General features: G+C 42.8%; 2 protein-coding genes across 2 annotated transcripts in view; one reads left to right on the forward strand and one right to left on the reverse strand.

Moving 5' to 3' along the window:
* vwa3a (von Willebrand factor A domain containing 3A) overlaps positions 1–18,713 on the forward strand; it is a 117,244-nt gene that overhangs the window by 56,537 nt on the left and 41,994 nt on the right. The window contains exons 14-20 of the mRNA XM_028814182.2: positions 642–745; positions 1,785–1,865; positions 7,193–7,287; positions 10,802–10,921; positions 14,035–14,109; positions 14,209–14,350; positions 16,305–16,491. Coding sequence (XP_028670015.2) covers positions 642–745; positions 1,785–1,865; positions 7,193–7,287; positions 10,802–10,921; positions 14,035–14,109; positions 14,209–14,350; positions 16,305–16,491 — 804 coding nt within the window. The remainder of the gene's footprint in view (positions 1–641; positions 746–1,784; positions 1,866–7,192; positions 7,288–10,801; positions 10,922–14,034; positions 14,110–14,208; positions 14,351–16,304; positions 16,492–18,713) is intronic.
* Positions 1–18,713, reverse strand: part of LOC127529603 (uncharacterized) — a 200,894-nt gene that overhangs the window by 21,586 nt on the left and 160,595 nt on the right. The gene's annotated exons all lie outside the window — the stretch shown is intronic.

Below are 18,713 nucleotides of genomic sequence, written 5' to 3' on the forward strand. Positions count from 1 at the left end.
TAGTTGGTCACAGGTGGGACTCCAATCAAGTTCTAGAAACTTCTCAAAGAGAATTAAAGCAAACAGGCGTCACCTGAGCACAATTTGCAGGGCCGCAGCACTTGAACACTTCTAGGAATGAGAGAGTACAGTTCTTGATTTTTAATAAATTTGCCAAGCTTTCTGAAAACACGTCCTCACTTTGTCTTTCTGGATTATTGAATGTAGATTGATGAGCAAAAATGGCAAATTTATCAATTTGAAATCAAATCTACAACACAATAAAGTGTGCGGAGTGTGAAGGGGTCTGGCGACTTTCTGAAGCCCCTGTACTGGGAAGCCACAACCTGAGGGTTCCCGTTTTTCAGGCAGCCTGGTTGCCCACCTTCCAGTTTTCCAGCTCATCCACTCATCTCTACATAAATGTAAAGTGACACGGAAGCCATTGAGGCAGCTGGGGTTTGAACTCTGGGGGTCTCTTTTTGTCAGACTGATTTTCCCAGCAGGGTATTGTAACGCCCCACTGAAGGGGACTCGGCTCAGGGAGACATTAGGATTTGATGACCGAGCAGTGCTCTGATCTGAGAGCTTGTTAGTATTGACAGTGAATGTTTATCTTTACTGAAGTGACTAAATCTAAATCATTCGCTCTTTTTCACCAGCCAAGAAATTAAGCCTGTACCAGATTCTTGCTCCCAATGCTTTCTCGCCAATTGAAGACTTTGTTCCCATTCTTCGGAAAACGGTGTCCTCTACATTACATGAGGTAACTTGGGCGGGGAGGTTTGGGGCTGAATGTTTTTTAATAATCTATCTCATCATTAAAATGTCATTTTAAAAGTTAGGGTGGGTGCAGCCAGTTGTTTTCCTTCATATCTGCTTGCCAGCAATGTGCCAAGTTGTGTTGTGTTTGAAACCGAGCAGCATCTTAATATCTCCGGCTCGATGAGTCGACGTTGAAGACGGGATTATAAAACCAGAAAGCTGGAGAGGAGAATGAGAATCGTTGTGCATATTTAATGAAGAAGTGATTCATGCCACGGAGTGAGTCACTTGGCCTGGTGGCACAGAGTTAAGATCACGTGTGATGTGAAGGTTCAGAGTGTCGCATTTCACACACGGCTGATGAATGTTCTTCCTGGTACTCCAACTTTCATCCAGCGTCCCAGAGTGATGCTTGATAGATGAATCTGCCGATTCTGACTTGACTCTGTATTGAGAGCAAGTGTGGGAGTAAATTGTGTGAGGTGATGGCAGCCCATCTGGGGCTGATAGCTCCTTTGTGCCTGATGCTGCAGGGAAAACTACGGCCTCCCACAATTCATAACTAGAATAAGCAGGTTTGAGCATCTTATCTGCATCACCGTCTGCTTTAGAAACTGCAGGGTCTCTGACTGTCAAGTCCTACAGTACAACGGGCAGTGCGCATAGCAGAGGACCTCACTGGGGCCTATCTGCCCTCCATTGAAGACATCTTTGGGAGGCATTGTGAAGGCCCACTCCCTCCCCTCCTAATGTCTCTTTGTCCCATACTGTGGCATCCGAAGCACTTCTACCAGGTTCTGCAACACCCCTGGTGGTCCGGACTCTAAACTCTGTGCTGCCCCCCGGTCCACAGATCTGCCCCTGTTAACTTATTTATATTCAGTACAATTATTACACTTGTTACTAATGTTTTTTTTATTATTAGTTGCTGATATTATTTATTTATTTATTACTATATATTTCAATATATATATATACATTTCCCTTGGTTGTTTAAGTCTGACAAACTACTGATTGATTTTGATTTCTAATCTCCTCAGAAGGCAATGATGCAGTTTGAGTGGCATGATGGAACAGTAAAAAACGTGCATGTGGACCCCCCTCTGCTTTACAACTACCAGGTATGTGAGAACATCTGAAATGTTAGAAGAGATAGATAGATATGAAAGGCACAATTAGATAGTAAGATAGATTGATAGATAGGTAGATGTGAAAGGCACTATATAATAGATAGATAGGTAGATAGATAGAATGAACTTTACTTGTCCCCAGAGGAAATCAGGCTCTTCAAAAAAGGCTCTTTAAATAATAAATATATAAATAGATCCATAGATATACACACACATACACACACTATGGCCTGAACCAATACCAGAATGACTAAAAAGAAAGAAAATTTCTCTGTGAGTGTGTGCGGTTGCTACTGTATGTCTCAAGTCATTCCAACAGAAGGTGCAACACAAACATTAACAATGCTTTTACGAATCCCATACCAAATAGCATATAACAGATACATATGTATTACATTTGTCCTTCCAACAGATGGTGCAACATAAACATTTGAAGTGATGCATTTTGTTATTCCAAATGTTTGTGATACACCCTCTGTTGGAATGAAAAATACAATGCAATTTATTACTACATGCATTTAATGTGAGCACATCTGAAATGTTAGAAGAGAGAGATTTATAATAGATAGATAGATAGGAAAGGCACAATTAGATAATAAGATAGATTGATAAGTAGATGTGAAAGGCACTATATGATAGATAGATAGATAGATAGATAGATAGATAGATAGATAGATAGATAGATAGATAGATAGATAGATAGATAGGAAAGGCACAATTAGATAGTAAGATAGATTGATAGATAGGTAGATGTGAAAGGCACTATATGATAGATAGATAGGAAAGCCACAATTAGATAATAAGATTGATAGATAGGTAGATGTGAAAGGCACTATATGATAGATAGATAGATAGATAGGAAAGGCACAATTAGATAGTAAGATAGATTGATAGATAGGTAGATGTGAAAGGCACTATATGATAGATAGATAGATAGGAAAGGCACAATTAGATAATAAGATAGATTGATAGGTAGATGTGAAAGGCACTATATGATAGATAGATAGATAGGAAAGGCACAATTAGATAATAAGATAGATTGATAGGTAGATGTGAAAGGCACTATATGATAGATAGATAGATAGATAGATAGATAGATAGATAGATAGATAGATAGATAGGAAAGGCACAATTAGATAATAAGATAGATTGATAGGTAGATGTGAAAGGCACTATATGATAGATAGATATATAGGAAAGGCACAGTTAGATAGTAAGATAGATTGATAGATAGGTAGATGTGAAAGGCACTATATGACAGATAGATAGTGTGGAAGCCAGCCCCAGACACAGACAGACAGACAGACAGACAGACACCTGCATGTCTACAAAAGCACACGTTTATTCGCCCAACTATTTACAATGTCCACACACAGCACACGGTGCCCCTGCACCACACATCCTCATCTTGTGCCCTCTTTGGTCCTTCACCGCCTCTTCCTCCCGACTAGAGCTGCCGACTGGAGGGAGGCGGTCCCTTTTATGTCCACCCAGACGAGCTCCAGGTGCTTTCCGATGGACTTCCTGTGGCACTTCCTGGTGTGGTGGAAGTGCCACATGAGCACCCGGAAGCACTCCGGGTGTCCTCCGTAGTCCTACCACCAGCACCTCCAGGTGTGGCGGAAGCGCTGATGTCCAAGGCTTCACAACCGTCTGGGTGCCCCCTGGCGGTGGCCATGGGCCCTTACAGGGTTGAGCTTCCACGCTCAAACCCCTTGGCCCCCAAACTAGGCAGGGCGGCTGCCCTCTTGTGGTCCTGGGGAGGAACAGTACCTCTCCTGGTCCATCCAGGTGTCGCGACTGGGCACAGCCCCCAGCTGACTACCACAATAGATATGAAGTGCACTATTAGATAGCAAGATAGATTGATAGATAGGTAGATGTGAAATGCACTATATTAGATGTGAAAATATATTACTTATAGTATATATATAGTACTCCTGACTAACAGCAGAGGCTCCGTATGCACAGCTAATCAGCAGCTCTAGTCAGGGTATTCTGAACTGAAGTTACGAGTCTTCTGATGTAAAAGTTTAGACAGAAGGGGCAGCTCCTTTATTAATTATGCAGGTCATTGCACAGCTTCAGGGCCCTGTAACTGAAAGCTCAACCCCCTAACCCCCCCCCCCCCACTGTTACTTTATTACTCCTGGAAATCTTAAGCAGGCTGGCATCTTGAGATCTTAATGTACGCTCAGGTTTGTAAGTAATGATAAGTTCAGATAAGTAAGCAGGGCCTCGGCCATTTAAGGCTTTATATGTTAAAAGGAGTGTTTTAAAGTCTGCCCTGAACATGAGAAAGCCACACTCGTAATTAAACAGAGGAGAAACCTTCTCCTCTTTATTTTTTGCCTCTTTTTCTGCATGTGTAGTAACTTTTTCCTGAATTTTTGTGATTTGTGCTCGTTTTTAAATTTTCACTAAACTTTTTTTTTTGTTTTAAATCAAACTTCACTGGACTGTGGAATTTCTTTTGTCTAAGTGTTTCACTCGTGCTAAATCCTACCTTGCCAACTCAGTAGCTGCCCAGTTTGGGGAATTGGAATGTGTGGCAGCTACGTGCAGATTTGACAAGTTTCTTAGCCCTAAAGTTACAGGTCGACTCACAGTATAGTCCGGTTACAGCCAAGCGTTCGCCTCGCTTTTGGAAATTTGTTACACAATGGAAACCTGCATCCACTGCGGACTGAGCGGAGAGCTGTGGGGTTTATTGAATCTAAATTTGGGTGTAGCTTCTTACAACATTACAAGAGGTAGGACCAAGCATTACGGAAATGTACGTGGAGTTTGCATGTTCTCCTCGTGTCTGTGTTCCTCCCACAGTCCAAAGACATGCAGGTCAGGTGCATTGTTGATCCTAAATTGTCCCTCGTGTGTGCTTGGTGTGTGTGTGTGTGTGTGCCCTGCGGTGGGCTGGTCCCCTGCCCAGGGTTTGCTCCTGCCTTGCGCCCTGTGCTGGCTGGGCCCATGACCCTGTGTTAGGATATAGCGGGTTGGATACTGACTGACTGACTGACTGACTTACTGACTGACTGACTTTGGCAGATACCCTAACGGCTTATCTGCTCATTAAATACAAATGTGTCTAAACATTAACCATTGTACTGTATTTACAATAACAACAACAACATTTATTTCTAGAGCACATTTTCATACAAATGATGGAGCTCAAAGTGCTTTACAGGATGAAGAAAGAGAAAAATTAAAAAATAAAATTAGGGAACACTGATTAACATACAATAAAAGTAAGGTCCGATGGCCAGGGAGGACGGAAAAAACAAAAAACAAAAAAAAAAAAACGGCAGACAACTGGAGAAAAAAATAAAATCTGCAGGGGGTCCCAAGGCCACAAGACCACCCAGCCCCCTCTAGGCATTCTACCTAACATCAATGACCTCAATCAGTCCTCATTGTATTCAGGGTTCACATGGAAGAACTTGATGATGAGGGTCATGTGGACTTTAATCCATCAATGGAGGGACATCACGGTGCTTTGATCAGGTGGTGGGGGCGCAGATTGGCACCACAGAAAACTGGAAAAAGAACAGCAGAGAAAGGCAGGCAGGGTTAGTACGGATTTCGGAGCCACCATGAATGATATTGATAATTAATTGAATATACAGAGTGTGCCACCCCCAGCCGGGATGCCCAGGAAGACAGGAGGAGGGTTCAGGCCTCCTCCAGAACACGAGAGGGCGACCGCCCTGGTTCCATTAGGGGCCATGGGTGCAGGGCTTGGAAGCCCAACCCTGTAGGGGCCCGTGGTCTCCGCCAGGGGGCGCCCCCATGCCTGAGGAACCCGGAACCCCAACACTTCCGCCACACCAGGAAGTGCTGGGGGGAAGAAGAATGGGAACACCCGGAGGACTTCCGGGAACACAGCCGGCACTTCCGCCACACAGGGGGGTGGCTAGGGAGTGTTGGGGATCACCTGGAGCCCATCCGGGCACTTATAAAAAGGGGCCGCCTCCCTCCTATCAATGAGCTGGAGTCGGGAGCAGGAGCAGGACGAAGCTCCTGGAGAGAGAGTAGAGGTGGCCCAGGGACAAGGCGAGAGAAGGCCCAGGAGAAAGGTGACTGGGGCTGAAGAATTTTTGTTGTTGTGCAGGACTGAGTAGTGTGTTGTGGGAAGAGAAAATAAAAGGAATTTTGATAAAGATGCAGTGTCGGTCTGATGGTGTCCGGGCAAGTATGACAAGAGCATCAGGATTAAACTAAAATGAAGCTCTGAGAAAGCCATGTTACAGTAATTTAGAACAATATGGCCAGCAGACATCCCACCAGCAGTTCAGAACAACTCATCCACCTGAAGCTAAGCAGGTTCAGGCTCGGCCGGTACTTGGATGAGAGACCATCTAGGAAAAGCTTGGGTTGTTGCTGGAAGAGGCCAGCAGGGGGCGCTTACCTTGTGGTCTGTGTGTGGATCCCAATGCCACCAGTCCGGTGACGGGGACACTGTGCTGTTAAAATGGCGCCGTCATTTGAATGACACATGAAATAGACGGGCTGATAGTTTGTGCTCATCAAAAATCCCTGGGCGTCCTTTGTAAAGAAGTAGGGTGTAACCCGATGTCCTGGCTAATTTGCCCACCTTGTCATTCTGGTCCCCTAATTCCACGGTTTCCAAACTTTTTTTGAACAAGTACCACTCCGCGAGGACCAGTAAACTGAAGTACTGTCAATGAATCGTTAATTTACGCCCATGTTGTTTTGAAGAAAAAGTCACTATAATGACTATAATTATGACGTTAAAGTGATATTAAACTAATTAAAGGATCGTTTTAAAAAAGTGCGAGGTGTATAAACAGGTAAAACGACTGAAAAGTCATATGCGCGGTTATTTGACGGCAGCTTCTTGCTCACGAGAAGAATTTTAATAATAATATGATTATATGCAACATATTAACATTCTAGCAACATCGATTCGTGGAAAATAAAGGACCACACAAGTACCACTTGGCATGACTTGAAGTACCACCAGTGCTATGCATACCACAGTTTGAAAACCGTGGCCCTAAATATCCCCTGTCTCTATAACCGTCTCTCACCGTCTAATGCGTGGTGAGTGTGCTGGCACAAAATGGCTGCCATCGCATCATCCAGGTGGATGCTACACATTAGTGGTGGCTGAGGTGGCTCCCCACTCATTACGTAACGCACTTGGAGTAGTGAGAAAAGTATTATAGAAATGGAAAGAATGATTATTTTTTATTAGGCATTTGCTGTCTTGTCTGGATTTAATGTTTAGAACACTGTATACGCAAAAATGTGAAGGTAAGAAAAAATAAATATTTCCTTTTTTTTATCCCAAACTACAGAAACAACTGACCAAAGCTGTGAAAATGTATGAGAAAAGGATTGACTGGCTGACGACAGGCAGCAGACAGATATGGGGGACTGTCGGAGAAAAGAGGCAAGCAAATCCTGCATTCCGGGGCTCCTTGGTGTCTGCGTTCAGCTAAGTAGGGCATTTGGTGTCCCGGTGATGACTGCACCCCCCCAACTCCTCTCCATCGATTCATCACAAAGACGTGCCCAAGTATTGACCCCACAGACTGTCATCAGTCATCCCGTGACAACGTGTAGTGACGCGGTATCAGAAGGGGTCTTCAGTGGGGCTTGGCATAAAACACCCACTGTAACGAAAGTAGAAAATAAAATTGTAGCCCATATAAGGCAGGAAACTAAAGAAATGAATAGTTGTGGCCTGTAGGGGGAATTCCAGATCCCCAAACCCCAGACACCATTACTCTCTACACTGTCCCGGGTTCAAATATTTTTTATTTGACACGGTGCCTTTTCAGAGAGGCCACTTCTCCTTCCATATGATCAGCACGACTACAATTCTTTTACTTCCTCCTTTCCGTTTTTCCTCTCCAGGTTCTTATAATATGATGTTTTCATTCATTTTTCATTTACCTTCTCTGTGAGGTCTGAGTACGCGATGTACATGAAAAGATTATGATTTTCACCTTCATTTTTTTTGCAACATGCAATATTTGGAGTTTAATCTTAATAACAGTATATCACGACGCTGCATTGTTTATAGCTGAACATCATATGTTGCCATGGTGATCTCCCAGAATCACCTGGGAGTATGCGACGTTTGACATTATTTAGTAGACCAGCATAAAGACAGGCGCTTTCTATTCCAGAGTATCCAATGTTAGGATTCCCGTGTTGGTGTCTGTTGCTTTATTTTGATTTGTCTACTCCCGGTTACAAACCAATATTTTTCTAGTTAAAAGACTTTGACTTTTCGCTTAGTGTTTTAAACTTGACAACTGGTCAGCTGTTTTTTCTGGTTTTGACTCTTGCCTGTTTTCTTGACCACGTTTCATCTCCCATTTCTTTTTACTTTTTTCGTACACAAAGTATAGCGAAAGTATTGTAATTGCCCAAAGATCTGATGTCGAGATTTTGATGGATCTCAACGTTTTAGACCTCCCTGACTTTCTCGTATATGAAGTGTAGAGAAAGTATTGGAATCATCCAAAGATTCAATGTCAAGATTTTGATGAATCTCGACATTTTAGACCTCCCTGACTTTCTCTCCTACAAAGTGTAGGGAAAGTATTGTAATCGTCCAAAGATCTGATGTCGAGATTTTGATAGATCTTGACGTTTTAGACCTCCCTGACTTTCTCATATACCAAGTATAGCAAAAGTATTGTAATCATCCAAAGATCTGATGTCGAGATTTTGATGAATCTCGACATTTTAGACCTCCCTGACTTTCTCGCCTACAAAGTGTAGGGAAAGTATTGTAATCGTCCAAAGATCTGATGTCGAGATTTTGATGAATCTCGACATTTTAGACCTCCCTGACTTTCTCGCCTACAAAGTGTAGGGAAAGTATTGTAATCGTCCAAAGATCTGATGTCGAGATTTTGATAGATCTTGACGTTTTAGACCTCCCTGACTTTCTCATATACCAAGTATAGCAAAAGTATTGGAATCATCCAAAGATTTGAGGCTGAGATTTTGATGAATCTCGACATTTTAGACCTCCCTGACTTTCTCGCCTACAAAGTATAGGGAAAGTATTGTAATCGTCCAAAGATCTGATGTCGAGATTTTGATGAATCTCGACATTTTAGACCTCCCTGACTTTCTCGCCTACAAAGTGTAGGGAAAGTATTGTAATCGTCCAAAGATCTGATGTCGAGATTTTGATGAATCTCGACATTTTAGACCTCCCTGACTTTCTCGCCTACAAAGTGTAGGGAAAGTATTGTAATCGTCCAAAGATCTGATGTCGAGATTTTGATAGATCTTGACGTTTTAGACCTCCCTGACTTTCTCATATACCAAGTATAGCAAAAGTATTGTAATCGTCCAAAGATCTGATGTCGACGTTTTAGACCTCCCTGACTTTCTCATATACCAAGTATAGCAAAAGTATTGGAATCATCCAAAGATTTGAGGCTGAGATTTGGATGAATCTCGACGTTTTAGACCTCCCTGACTTTCTCGCCTACAAAGTATAAGGAAAGTATTGTAATCGTCCAAAGATCTGATGTTGAGATTTTGATAGATCTCGACATTTTAGACCTCCCTGACTTTCTCGCCTACAAAGTGTAGGGAAAGTATTGTAATCGTCCAAAGATCTGATGTCGAGATTTTGATAGATCGCGACATTTTAGACCTCCCTGACTTTCTCGCCTACAAAGTGTAGGGAAAGTATTGTAATCGTCCAAAGATCTGATGTCGAGATTTTGATAGATCTCGACGTTTTAGATCTCCCTGACTTTCTCATATACTAAGTATAGCAAAAGTATTGGAATCATCCAAAGATTTGAGGCCGAGATTTTGATGAATCTCGACGTTTTAGACCTCCCTGACTTTCTCGCCTACAAAGTATAGGGAAAGTATTTGATATCAAGATTTTGATGAATCTTGACGTTTTAGACCTCCCTGACTTTCTCATATGTGAAGTGTAAGGAAAGTATTGGAATCATCAAAAAATTTGATTCCAAGATTTTGATAGATCTTGATGTTTTAGTCCTCCCTGATTTTCTCATATACCAAATATAGCAAACGTACTGGAATCATCCAAAGATTTGAGGTTGAGATTTTGATGAATCTCGACTTTTTAGACCTCCCTGACTTTCTCGTCTATAAAGTATAGGGAAAGTATTGTAATCATCCAAAAATTTGATATCAAGATTTTGATGAATCTCGATGTTTTAGACCTCCCTGACTTTCTTGTATACAAATTGTAGGGAAGTATTGGAATCGTCCAAAAATTCGATGCCGAGATTTTGATAGATCTTGATGTTTTAGTCCTCCCTGACTTTCTCATATACCAAGTATAGCAAAAGTATTGGAATCATCCAAAGATTCAAAATCTCGACATTTTAGACCTCCCTGATTTTCTCACCTACAAAGTATTGGGAAAGTATTGTAATTGTCCAAAAATCTGATATCAAGATTTTGATGAATCTCGATGTTTTAGACCTCTCTGACTTTCTCGTATACGAATTGTAGGGAAAGTTTTGGAAGCCATCCTTCATAACCACCAAACATTTTTCGTGAAATAAAACTTTTGATAAAATATGTTGTCCACTGCGTTTAAGAATTTGCAGACTTCCCGGGACACTGAGAAAGTGGACACTTTTCACGTTGGCTTCTAGTACCAGGCCTTCATCGTGTATGGATGAAGAGGGTTAGCACAAACCATCAGTATTGCTATAAATGAGAGCTTCCTAAACTTGGGCCGCAGTGCAGTACTGAACTGAAGGCTTGCTGGGTTTTCCCTCAGTTTTAAAGTTTGAGAAACAAAGGTAACTCTTAACAAATGTTTGTTTTTTTAAGGAAAAATGAGGTAGAAATTGTAGGCCACTGCTTTACTGGCTAAACTCATGTTTGTGATCTCGACCTGCTCGAGGTGTAATACGTTTTGCTCTCTCCCTGTCTCTTTCCAGGGTGCTAATATTGATCGATACCTCGTTGACCAACGCCATGTACATCATCCACATACAGCACTCCTTGAGGCTTCTTCTGGAGCAGCAGATGACAAATAAGGAATGTTTTAACATTATGGCGTACGTTTATCATCTTTTATTGTGTTATTCTGTTGGCTTAGCAGGCGGATGACTGGACCGCTCACCTTCACATGATGTTTCACCTGAATTTTCTTTTGGTGCTGATTTGCTCTTCCTCTCTAAAAATACGAGAACCTGAGAAATTTGATAAACAAGAGGAGACCAAACAGCCCATCAGGCTCTTTTGTTTAACTAATACAGCGGTGGGCAAAGTCATTCCTGGAGGGCCGCAGCGGCTGCAGGCTTTTGTTCCAACCCAGCTGCTTAACAAGAAGCACTTATTGCTCAAGTTACACTTCGGCTTCACTTTAGTGGTCTCACTCGTTAAGGTTTTGAACACTTATTGCTTATTTTAGTCTTAAACAGCTGTATGCTTGGTTTTTAATCACTCCTTATTAGGAATAAGATGCAAATAACAACAACAACATTTATTTCTATAGCAAGTTTTCATACAAATGATGTACTGTATATACTCGCATTTAAGTTCTCCCACGGATAAGTTGGGGCTTGAGTTTACCGTATAATTTGCAAAGCCTTTCTACTTTACCGATGCCTTGGAGGATTTTGAAGACCTGAATGAGGTCCCCCACACAGTCTTCTCTACTTTAGACTAAACAGGTTTAATTCTCTGAGTCTCTCAGTCCTCACGTCCTGGGATGTGCTTGGCTGCTGTCCTCTGCACAGCTTCAAGTGCCGCTATTGTCAGACCGCTTAGGGCTGCTGATGTTTCTTACTGTGTCTGCACACACACCTGATGATTGATTGGCATTCTATATTGGGCCAGTTCCTACTTTCCATTTGAATTAGGTGCGGACATGAAATGGAAGAATGGATGCTACAGCACAGTAGAAGTTTGAAACCAAACACGTGTGTTGGTGAAGAGCAAGGGGCGAAAAAGATATTGCAACAAATCTGAGAGACTGAGTGATAGCTACATCCTAGATCATGGGTGTCGAACTCCAGTCCTGGAGGGCCACAGTGGCTGCAGGTTTTCATTCTAACCATCTTCTTCATTAGTGACCAGTTGTTTCTGCTAATTAACTTCTTTTGCCTTAGTTTTAATTACCTTGACTTGGACCCCTTAGTTGTTTCTTTTTCCTTAATTAGCAGCCAAACAATAATGAGACACAAAACGAGCCACCACATGACCAGCTCACCTGTGCCCATCACACAGTATCTGAAAATAAAGAAAGGTGGAGGTCTCAGTAAGGTTGGTCTGCTCAGGTCACCAAAACATCTTGACGGTGTTCTTAGAAAAAACAGAAAATCAACAGTTTTGGAAATGTCTGCCGTGGCAAAAAACGAGAGCAGCAACAAGCCATGGAATTAAATAACGAGTTTAATTAACAGCAGGAATTGGCTTCTCATTAAGAAACTGGTTGGAGTTTGAAGCCCCAATTTAGCTGGTCATCTGTCTGCTCGTTTCACATCTCATTTCTATTTAGATAGATAGATAGATAGATAGATAGATAGATAGATAGATAGATAGATAGATAGATAGATAGATAGATAGATAGATAGATAGATAGATAGATAGATAGATACTTTATTAATCCCCAAAGAGAAATTCCCATACTCCAGCAGCAGCATACTGATAAAAAACAATATTAAAGAGTGATAACAATGCAGGTATACAGACAGACAATAACTTTGTAAAATGTTAACATTTACCCCACCGGGTGGAATTGAAGAGTCGCATAGTTTGGGGGAGGAACGATCTCCTCAGTCTGTCAGTGGAGCAGGACGGTGACAGCAGTCTGTTGCTGAAGCTACTCCTCTGTCTGGAGATGATCCTGTTCAGTAGATGCAGTGGATTCTCCATGACTGACAGGAGTCTGCTCAGCGCCTGTCACTCTGCCACAGATGTCAAACTGTCCAGCTCCGTGCCTACAATAGAGCCTGCCTTCCTCACCAGTTTTTCTAGGCGTGAGGCGTCCTTCTTCTTTATGCTGCCTCCCCAGCACACCACCGCGTAGAAGAGGGCGCTCGCCACAACCGTCTGATAGGACATCTGCAGCATCTTATTGCAGATGTTGAAGGACGCCAGCCTTCTAAGGAAGTATAGTCGGCTCTGTCCTTTCTTACACAGAGCATCAGTATTGGCAGTCCAGTCCAATTTATCATCCAGCTGCACTCTCAGGTATTTATAGGTCTGCACCATCTGCACACAGTCACCTCTGATGATCACGTGGTCCATGAGGGGTCTGGGCCTCCTAAAATCCACCACCAGCTCCTTGGTTTTGCTGGTGTTCAGGTGTAGGTGGTTTGAGTCGCACCATTTAACAAAGTCCTTGATTAGGTTCCTATACTCTTCCTCCTGCCCACTCCTGATGCAGCCCACGATAGCAGTGTCGTCAGCGAACCTTTGCACGTGGCAGGACTCCGAGTTGTATTGGAAGTCCGAGGTATATAGGCTGAACAGGATCGGAGCAAGTACAGTCCCCTGCGGCGCTCCTGTGTTGCTGACCACAATGTCAGACCTGCAGTTCCCGAGACGCACATATTGAGGTCTGTTTGTAAGATAGTCCACCATCCATGCCACCAGGTATGAATCTATTCCCATCTCTGTCAGCTTGTCCATAAGGAGCAGAGGTTGGATGGTGTTGAAGGTGCTAGAGAAGTCTAGAAACCTAATTCTTACAGCACCACTGCCTCTGTCTAAGTGGGAGAGGGATCGGTGTAGCATATAGATGATGGCATCCTCCGCTCCCACCTTCTCCTGGTATGCGAACTGCAGAGGCTGTCATAATAAAGAAAATAAAGAAAAGAATCAATTCAAAGGACTGAATCCTTTAAAACAGAACTATTAAAATGAAGGGACAAGAAGTTAATTAGCAGTGAAAACTGGTCACTGATTAGGAAAAGGGTCAGAATGAAAACCTGCAGCCACTGCGGCCCTCCAGGCCCGGAGTTTGACACCCCTGCCCTAGATGGCATAGATGATAACTACACCCTACTCCCGTGCTGTTTGTCGATTCTGGGAAGTTTTGGGTCTCCCCTTCTGTATGCGGTCCAATGCTCTTTCTTGACCATTCGGGTCTTCTCCAGACAACTTGTTGACTTAAGTTAACTGCATTAATAATAATTTGACAGTATTTTTTTTTTTTTTTCAGCTTTGGCACAGGCATTAAAGCGTTGAGCAATGAAATGGTCACTCCAACCCCTGATAACCTGCAGGACGCCTGGAAGTGAGTCAACAGAGTGTTTTCAAACGTTCTTACTCGTATGTGAGTGTCTTCAAACAGCTGTAATTGGCACAAACGCTCTGTGTCTCCTTTATTTCCCAGGTGGGTGCTAGATTTAGAATGCGAAGGAAGCCGCAATTTAATGAGTGCCTTGAAGTACGTGATGGAGGTGGACGCTTTGGAGGATGCGCTGGAATGCCAAGGCATTTACCTGTTCACCAGCGGAGTGCCTGACCAGGAGGAGGTGCGTTTGCTTTCTCGCCGTTCCAACTGCACAGATCCTCGAATCCACAGAAGCTGATCATAATTTTGCCAACTCAGATACAAGGATAGCTTTGTGCCATTTTCACCCACCTTGAGAAATATAAGAACATTAAATATTTTAGGGTGGGAATCCTAAATTTACAAGTGATGTTTGTAGATAACTCCACAAGGGGATTTTGAAAGCTGTAAGTATAACACATATACAAGCTTTACTGTCTTTGTGGATGCCAGGGCAATGCATTTTATGTATCGGGTACCAGATTCAGGATAACTACACGAAGATAGATAGATAGATAGATGGGAAAGGCACTATATGATTGATAGATAGATAGATAGATAATAAAGGCACTATATGATAGATAGATAGGAAAGGCACTATATGATAGATAGATAGATAGATAGATAGATAGATAGATAGATAGATAGATAGATAGATAGATAGATAGATAGATAGATAGATAGATAATAAAGGCACTATATGATAGATAGATAGATAATAAAGGCACTATATGATAGATAGATAGATAATAAAGGCACTATATGATAGATAGATAGATAATAAAGACATTATATGATAGATAGATAGATAATAAAGACACTATATGATAGATAGATAGATAGATAGATAATAAAGGCACTATATGATAAATAGATAGATAGGAAAGGCACTATATGATAGATAGATAGATAATAAAGACACTATATGATAGATAGATAGATAATAAAGGCACTATATGATAGATAGATAGATAGATAGATAATAAAGGCACTATATGATAGATAGATAGGAAAGGCACTATATGATAGATAGATAGATAGATAATAAAGACACTATATGATAGATAGATAGATAGATAATAAAGGCACTATATGATAGATAGGAAAGGCACTATATGATAGAGAGATAAATAGATAATAAAGGCACTATATGATAGATAGATTGATAGATAGATAATAAAGGCTCTATATGATAGATAGATAGATAGATAGATAGATAGATAGATAGATAGATAGATAGATAGATAGATAGATAGATAGATAGATAGATAGATAGATACTTTATTAATCCCAAGGGGAAATTCCCATACTCCAGCAGCAGCATACTGATAATAACAATATTAAATTAAAGAGTGATAACAATGCAGGTATAACAGACAATAACTTTGTATAATGTTAACGTTTACCCCCCCGGGGTGGAATTGAAGAGTCCATAGTGTGGGGGAGGAACGATCTCCTCAGTCTGTCAGTGGAGCAGGATGGTGACGGCAGTCTGTCACTGAAGCTGCTCCTCTGTCTGGAGATGATCCTGTTCAGTGGATTCTCCATGATTGACAGGAGTCTACTCAGCGCCCGTCGCTCTGCCACAGATGTTAAACTGTCCAGCTCCGTGCCTACAACAGAGCCTGCCTTCCTCACCAGTTTGTCCAGGCGTGAGGCGTCCTTCTTCTTTATGCTGCCTCCCCAGCACACCACCGCGTAGAAGAGGGCGCTCGACACAACCGTCTGATAGAACATCTGCAGCATCTTATTGCAGATGTTGAAGGACGCCAGCCTTCTAAGGAGGTAGAAGGGCCTCAATGCCTTATTTTGAATGCTTATTAATGGGCTTTATGCTGAGTTGTTAATGTGACTTTCTTATTGGATTGGCATCATGCAATTTTGGATGAAAAGGAGCGAGATTGCAATGTGGTGCCCCTCCGTGTATGTTTGATGAAACTCCCTGGCCTTTTTTTTTTTTTTGTGGACGGACAAGGAAATAATAATTGGCCATTTAGTCGAATGAAAATCACAAAGTTGTCTTCCCACAGTTTTTCTTTCACTACACCAGTGATTCACTGTGCATAACATTTTGAAAACGTGTCACTGTTTTTAATCACATTTCAGTCATAAACCTGCCAGAAGTGTGGACTCATCCTGTGGTCCTCTCCTTTCAGGCTGTGCTGTGTAGTTATGTGGCTGAGTTGTGCGCTGGCCGAGACCTCCGCATCCACATCTGCCTCTTCAGCATCAACACGCTGGACATGATCCCTGCCCGCTTCGCTACACCTCGAGAAACTGCTGTCGTATATCGAGACCTGGCCAACAGCAGCAAGGGGCGATTCCATTGGTTTAATGAAACTGGTAAGACCGCGGCTTCTAATGGCATAGGCTACATTTTATTGTTTTCAGCTTTTAAAGAAATGGAAACAAATAAATAATGAGAATGGAAACTTTGATTGGTGCTGCATGTATACATTTTCTGTAAGTGGTTTAATTTTGGAAATTGTTGTCAATGTTTTTTTTCCCAGGTGGCATGGTGGTACAGCGCTGCTGCTTCGCAGTAAGGAGGCCTAGGTTTGCTTCCCAGGTCTTCCCTGCGTGAAGTTTGCATGTTCTCCCCATGTGGTGTGTGGGTGTATGCCCTACAGTGGGCTGGTGCCCTGCCTTGTGCCCTGTGTTGGCTGGGATTGGCTCCAGCAGACCCCCATGACCCTGTGTTAGGATATAGTATTTCTGGACGATGACTGACTGACTATAAGATAGTCAGAGATATATAGATAGATAGATAGATGTAGCGCTGCTGCCTCACAGTAAGGAGGCCTGGGTTCATTTCCCGGGTCCTCCCTGCATGGAGTTTGCATGTTCTCCCCGTGCCTGCGTGGGTTTCCTCTCACAGTCCAAAGACATGCAAGTTAGGTGCATTGGCGATCCTAAATTGTCCCTAGTGTGTGTGCCCTGCGGTGGGCTGGCACCCTGCTGGGGTTTGTTCCTGCCTTGCACCCTGTGCTGACTCCAGCAGACCCCTGTGACCCTGTAGTTAGGATATAGTGGTTTGAATAATGGGTGGATGTTTTTTCCCAGAATGGTTCATGCATATACTTATACAGGATATACACATACATATCTAAGAATACACAGACATTTTTATTTCTATAGTGTACTAGCCGTCCCCCGTGACTCCACCCATGTAGTAGTGAAACAGGACAGTGTGGAGGGCCCTGCCCGGCTCCCCACTCCTGACGTCACGCTTCCCGCTCCCATCGGCCTGCAGCCTCTCTCTTCGATTTGCGCGACTATATCACTGCCACAGGCAAACTTTGATTCTTAGCGCGAGGAGAGAAGTCGCAAAATCAACCGGAATGTTCAAGCAAATTCTAGAAAAAAACCAGATCTAAATCCGTTACGTAGTTCTCTTGTGAAAAGCGGACAGACAGATGTTGGATTTTATATATTATAGCATCGCAGGGCCCCGGCCGCGACGCCTCCATGCTGAGAGGACCAGGGGAGCAATTGTGGCCAGTACGTTACCTCCCCCGGGATGCTAGATGGCAACCCCCCTGGGTTGTAGTGGTGCCTCGGACTCCCGCAGGGCTTCATGGGAGTTGGAGTTTGGTGCAGCCCTGTTGGGATCCGCAGGCACCATAAAGGGGGTGCTGCAGCTGGAGTTGCTGAGCCCTTATGGGCAGGCCTTCCGCCACACCCGGAAGTGCTGCCGGAAATGAAGTCATCAAGCACCTGGAGCACTTCTGGGTGTGTTATAAAAGGAGCCAGCAGCCACCACTCCAGAGGCCAGAGCCGGGAGGAGGAGTGGAGGAAGAATAAGAGACATAGAAGTATTGTGTGGAGTTGTGCCTGTGGGAATGGGGAAGGCGTTGCCCACAGGTGAAGAAATAGAAATAAAACATTTATGTGTTTTATCAGTGTGCTCCTGTGTCTGTCTGTGTCAGGTCGGCGCTCATATAGCGCCTTTCAGTCACAACCAATGTTCCCTTTAAGGAGTAGCATATAGTGAGCAAAAAACATTGTTTATGAGCGACATTTTGTTTAAGCCAAAAATTTATGAGCACCAACTCCGACGGTCAGAGTGAGCGATCGTGCGATAAGTACGAGCGACGCCGTCGGAATGAGCGATTGTGCGGGAAGTATGAGCGACGCTCTGAATTCGTGTGAGCGATTGCTCACGTGCTCAGCTTAGAGGGAACATTGGTCACAACATATAGAGATGTATGTATGTGTGTATATACAGTATACTATACATACAGTTAGGTCCATAAATATTTGGACAGAGACAACTTTTTTCGAATTTTGGTTCTGTACATTACCACAGTGAATTTTAAATGAAACAACTCCGATGCAGTTGAAGTGCAGACTTTCAGCTTTAATTCAGTGGGGTGAACAAAACGATTGTATAAAAATGTGAGGCAACTAAAGCAGCTCTACATTTTATTTCCAGTTATCTAATTTGTCCAATTACTTTTGAGCCCCTGAAATGAAGGGATTGTGTTCAAAAAAATACTTTAGTTGCCTCACATTTTTATGCAATCGTTATGTTCACCCCACTGAATTAAAGCTGAAAGTCTGCA

Source organism: Erpetoichthys calabaricus, chromosome 11, assembly GCF_900747795.2.
Source record: "Erpetoichthys calabaricus chromosome 11, fErpCal1.3, whole genome shotgun sequence".
Lineage (NCBI taxonomy): Eukaryota > Metazoa > Chordata > Cladistia > Polypteriformes > Polypteridae > Erpetoichthys > Erpetoichthys calabaricus.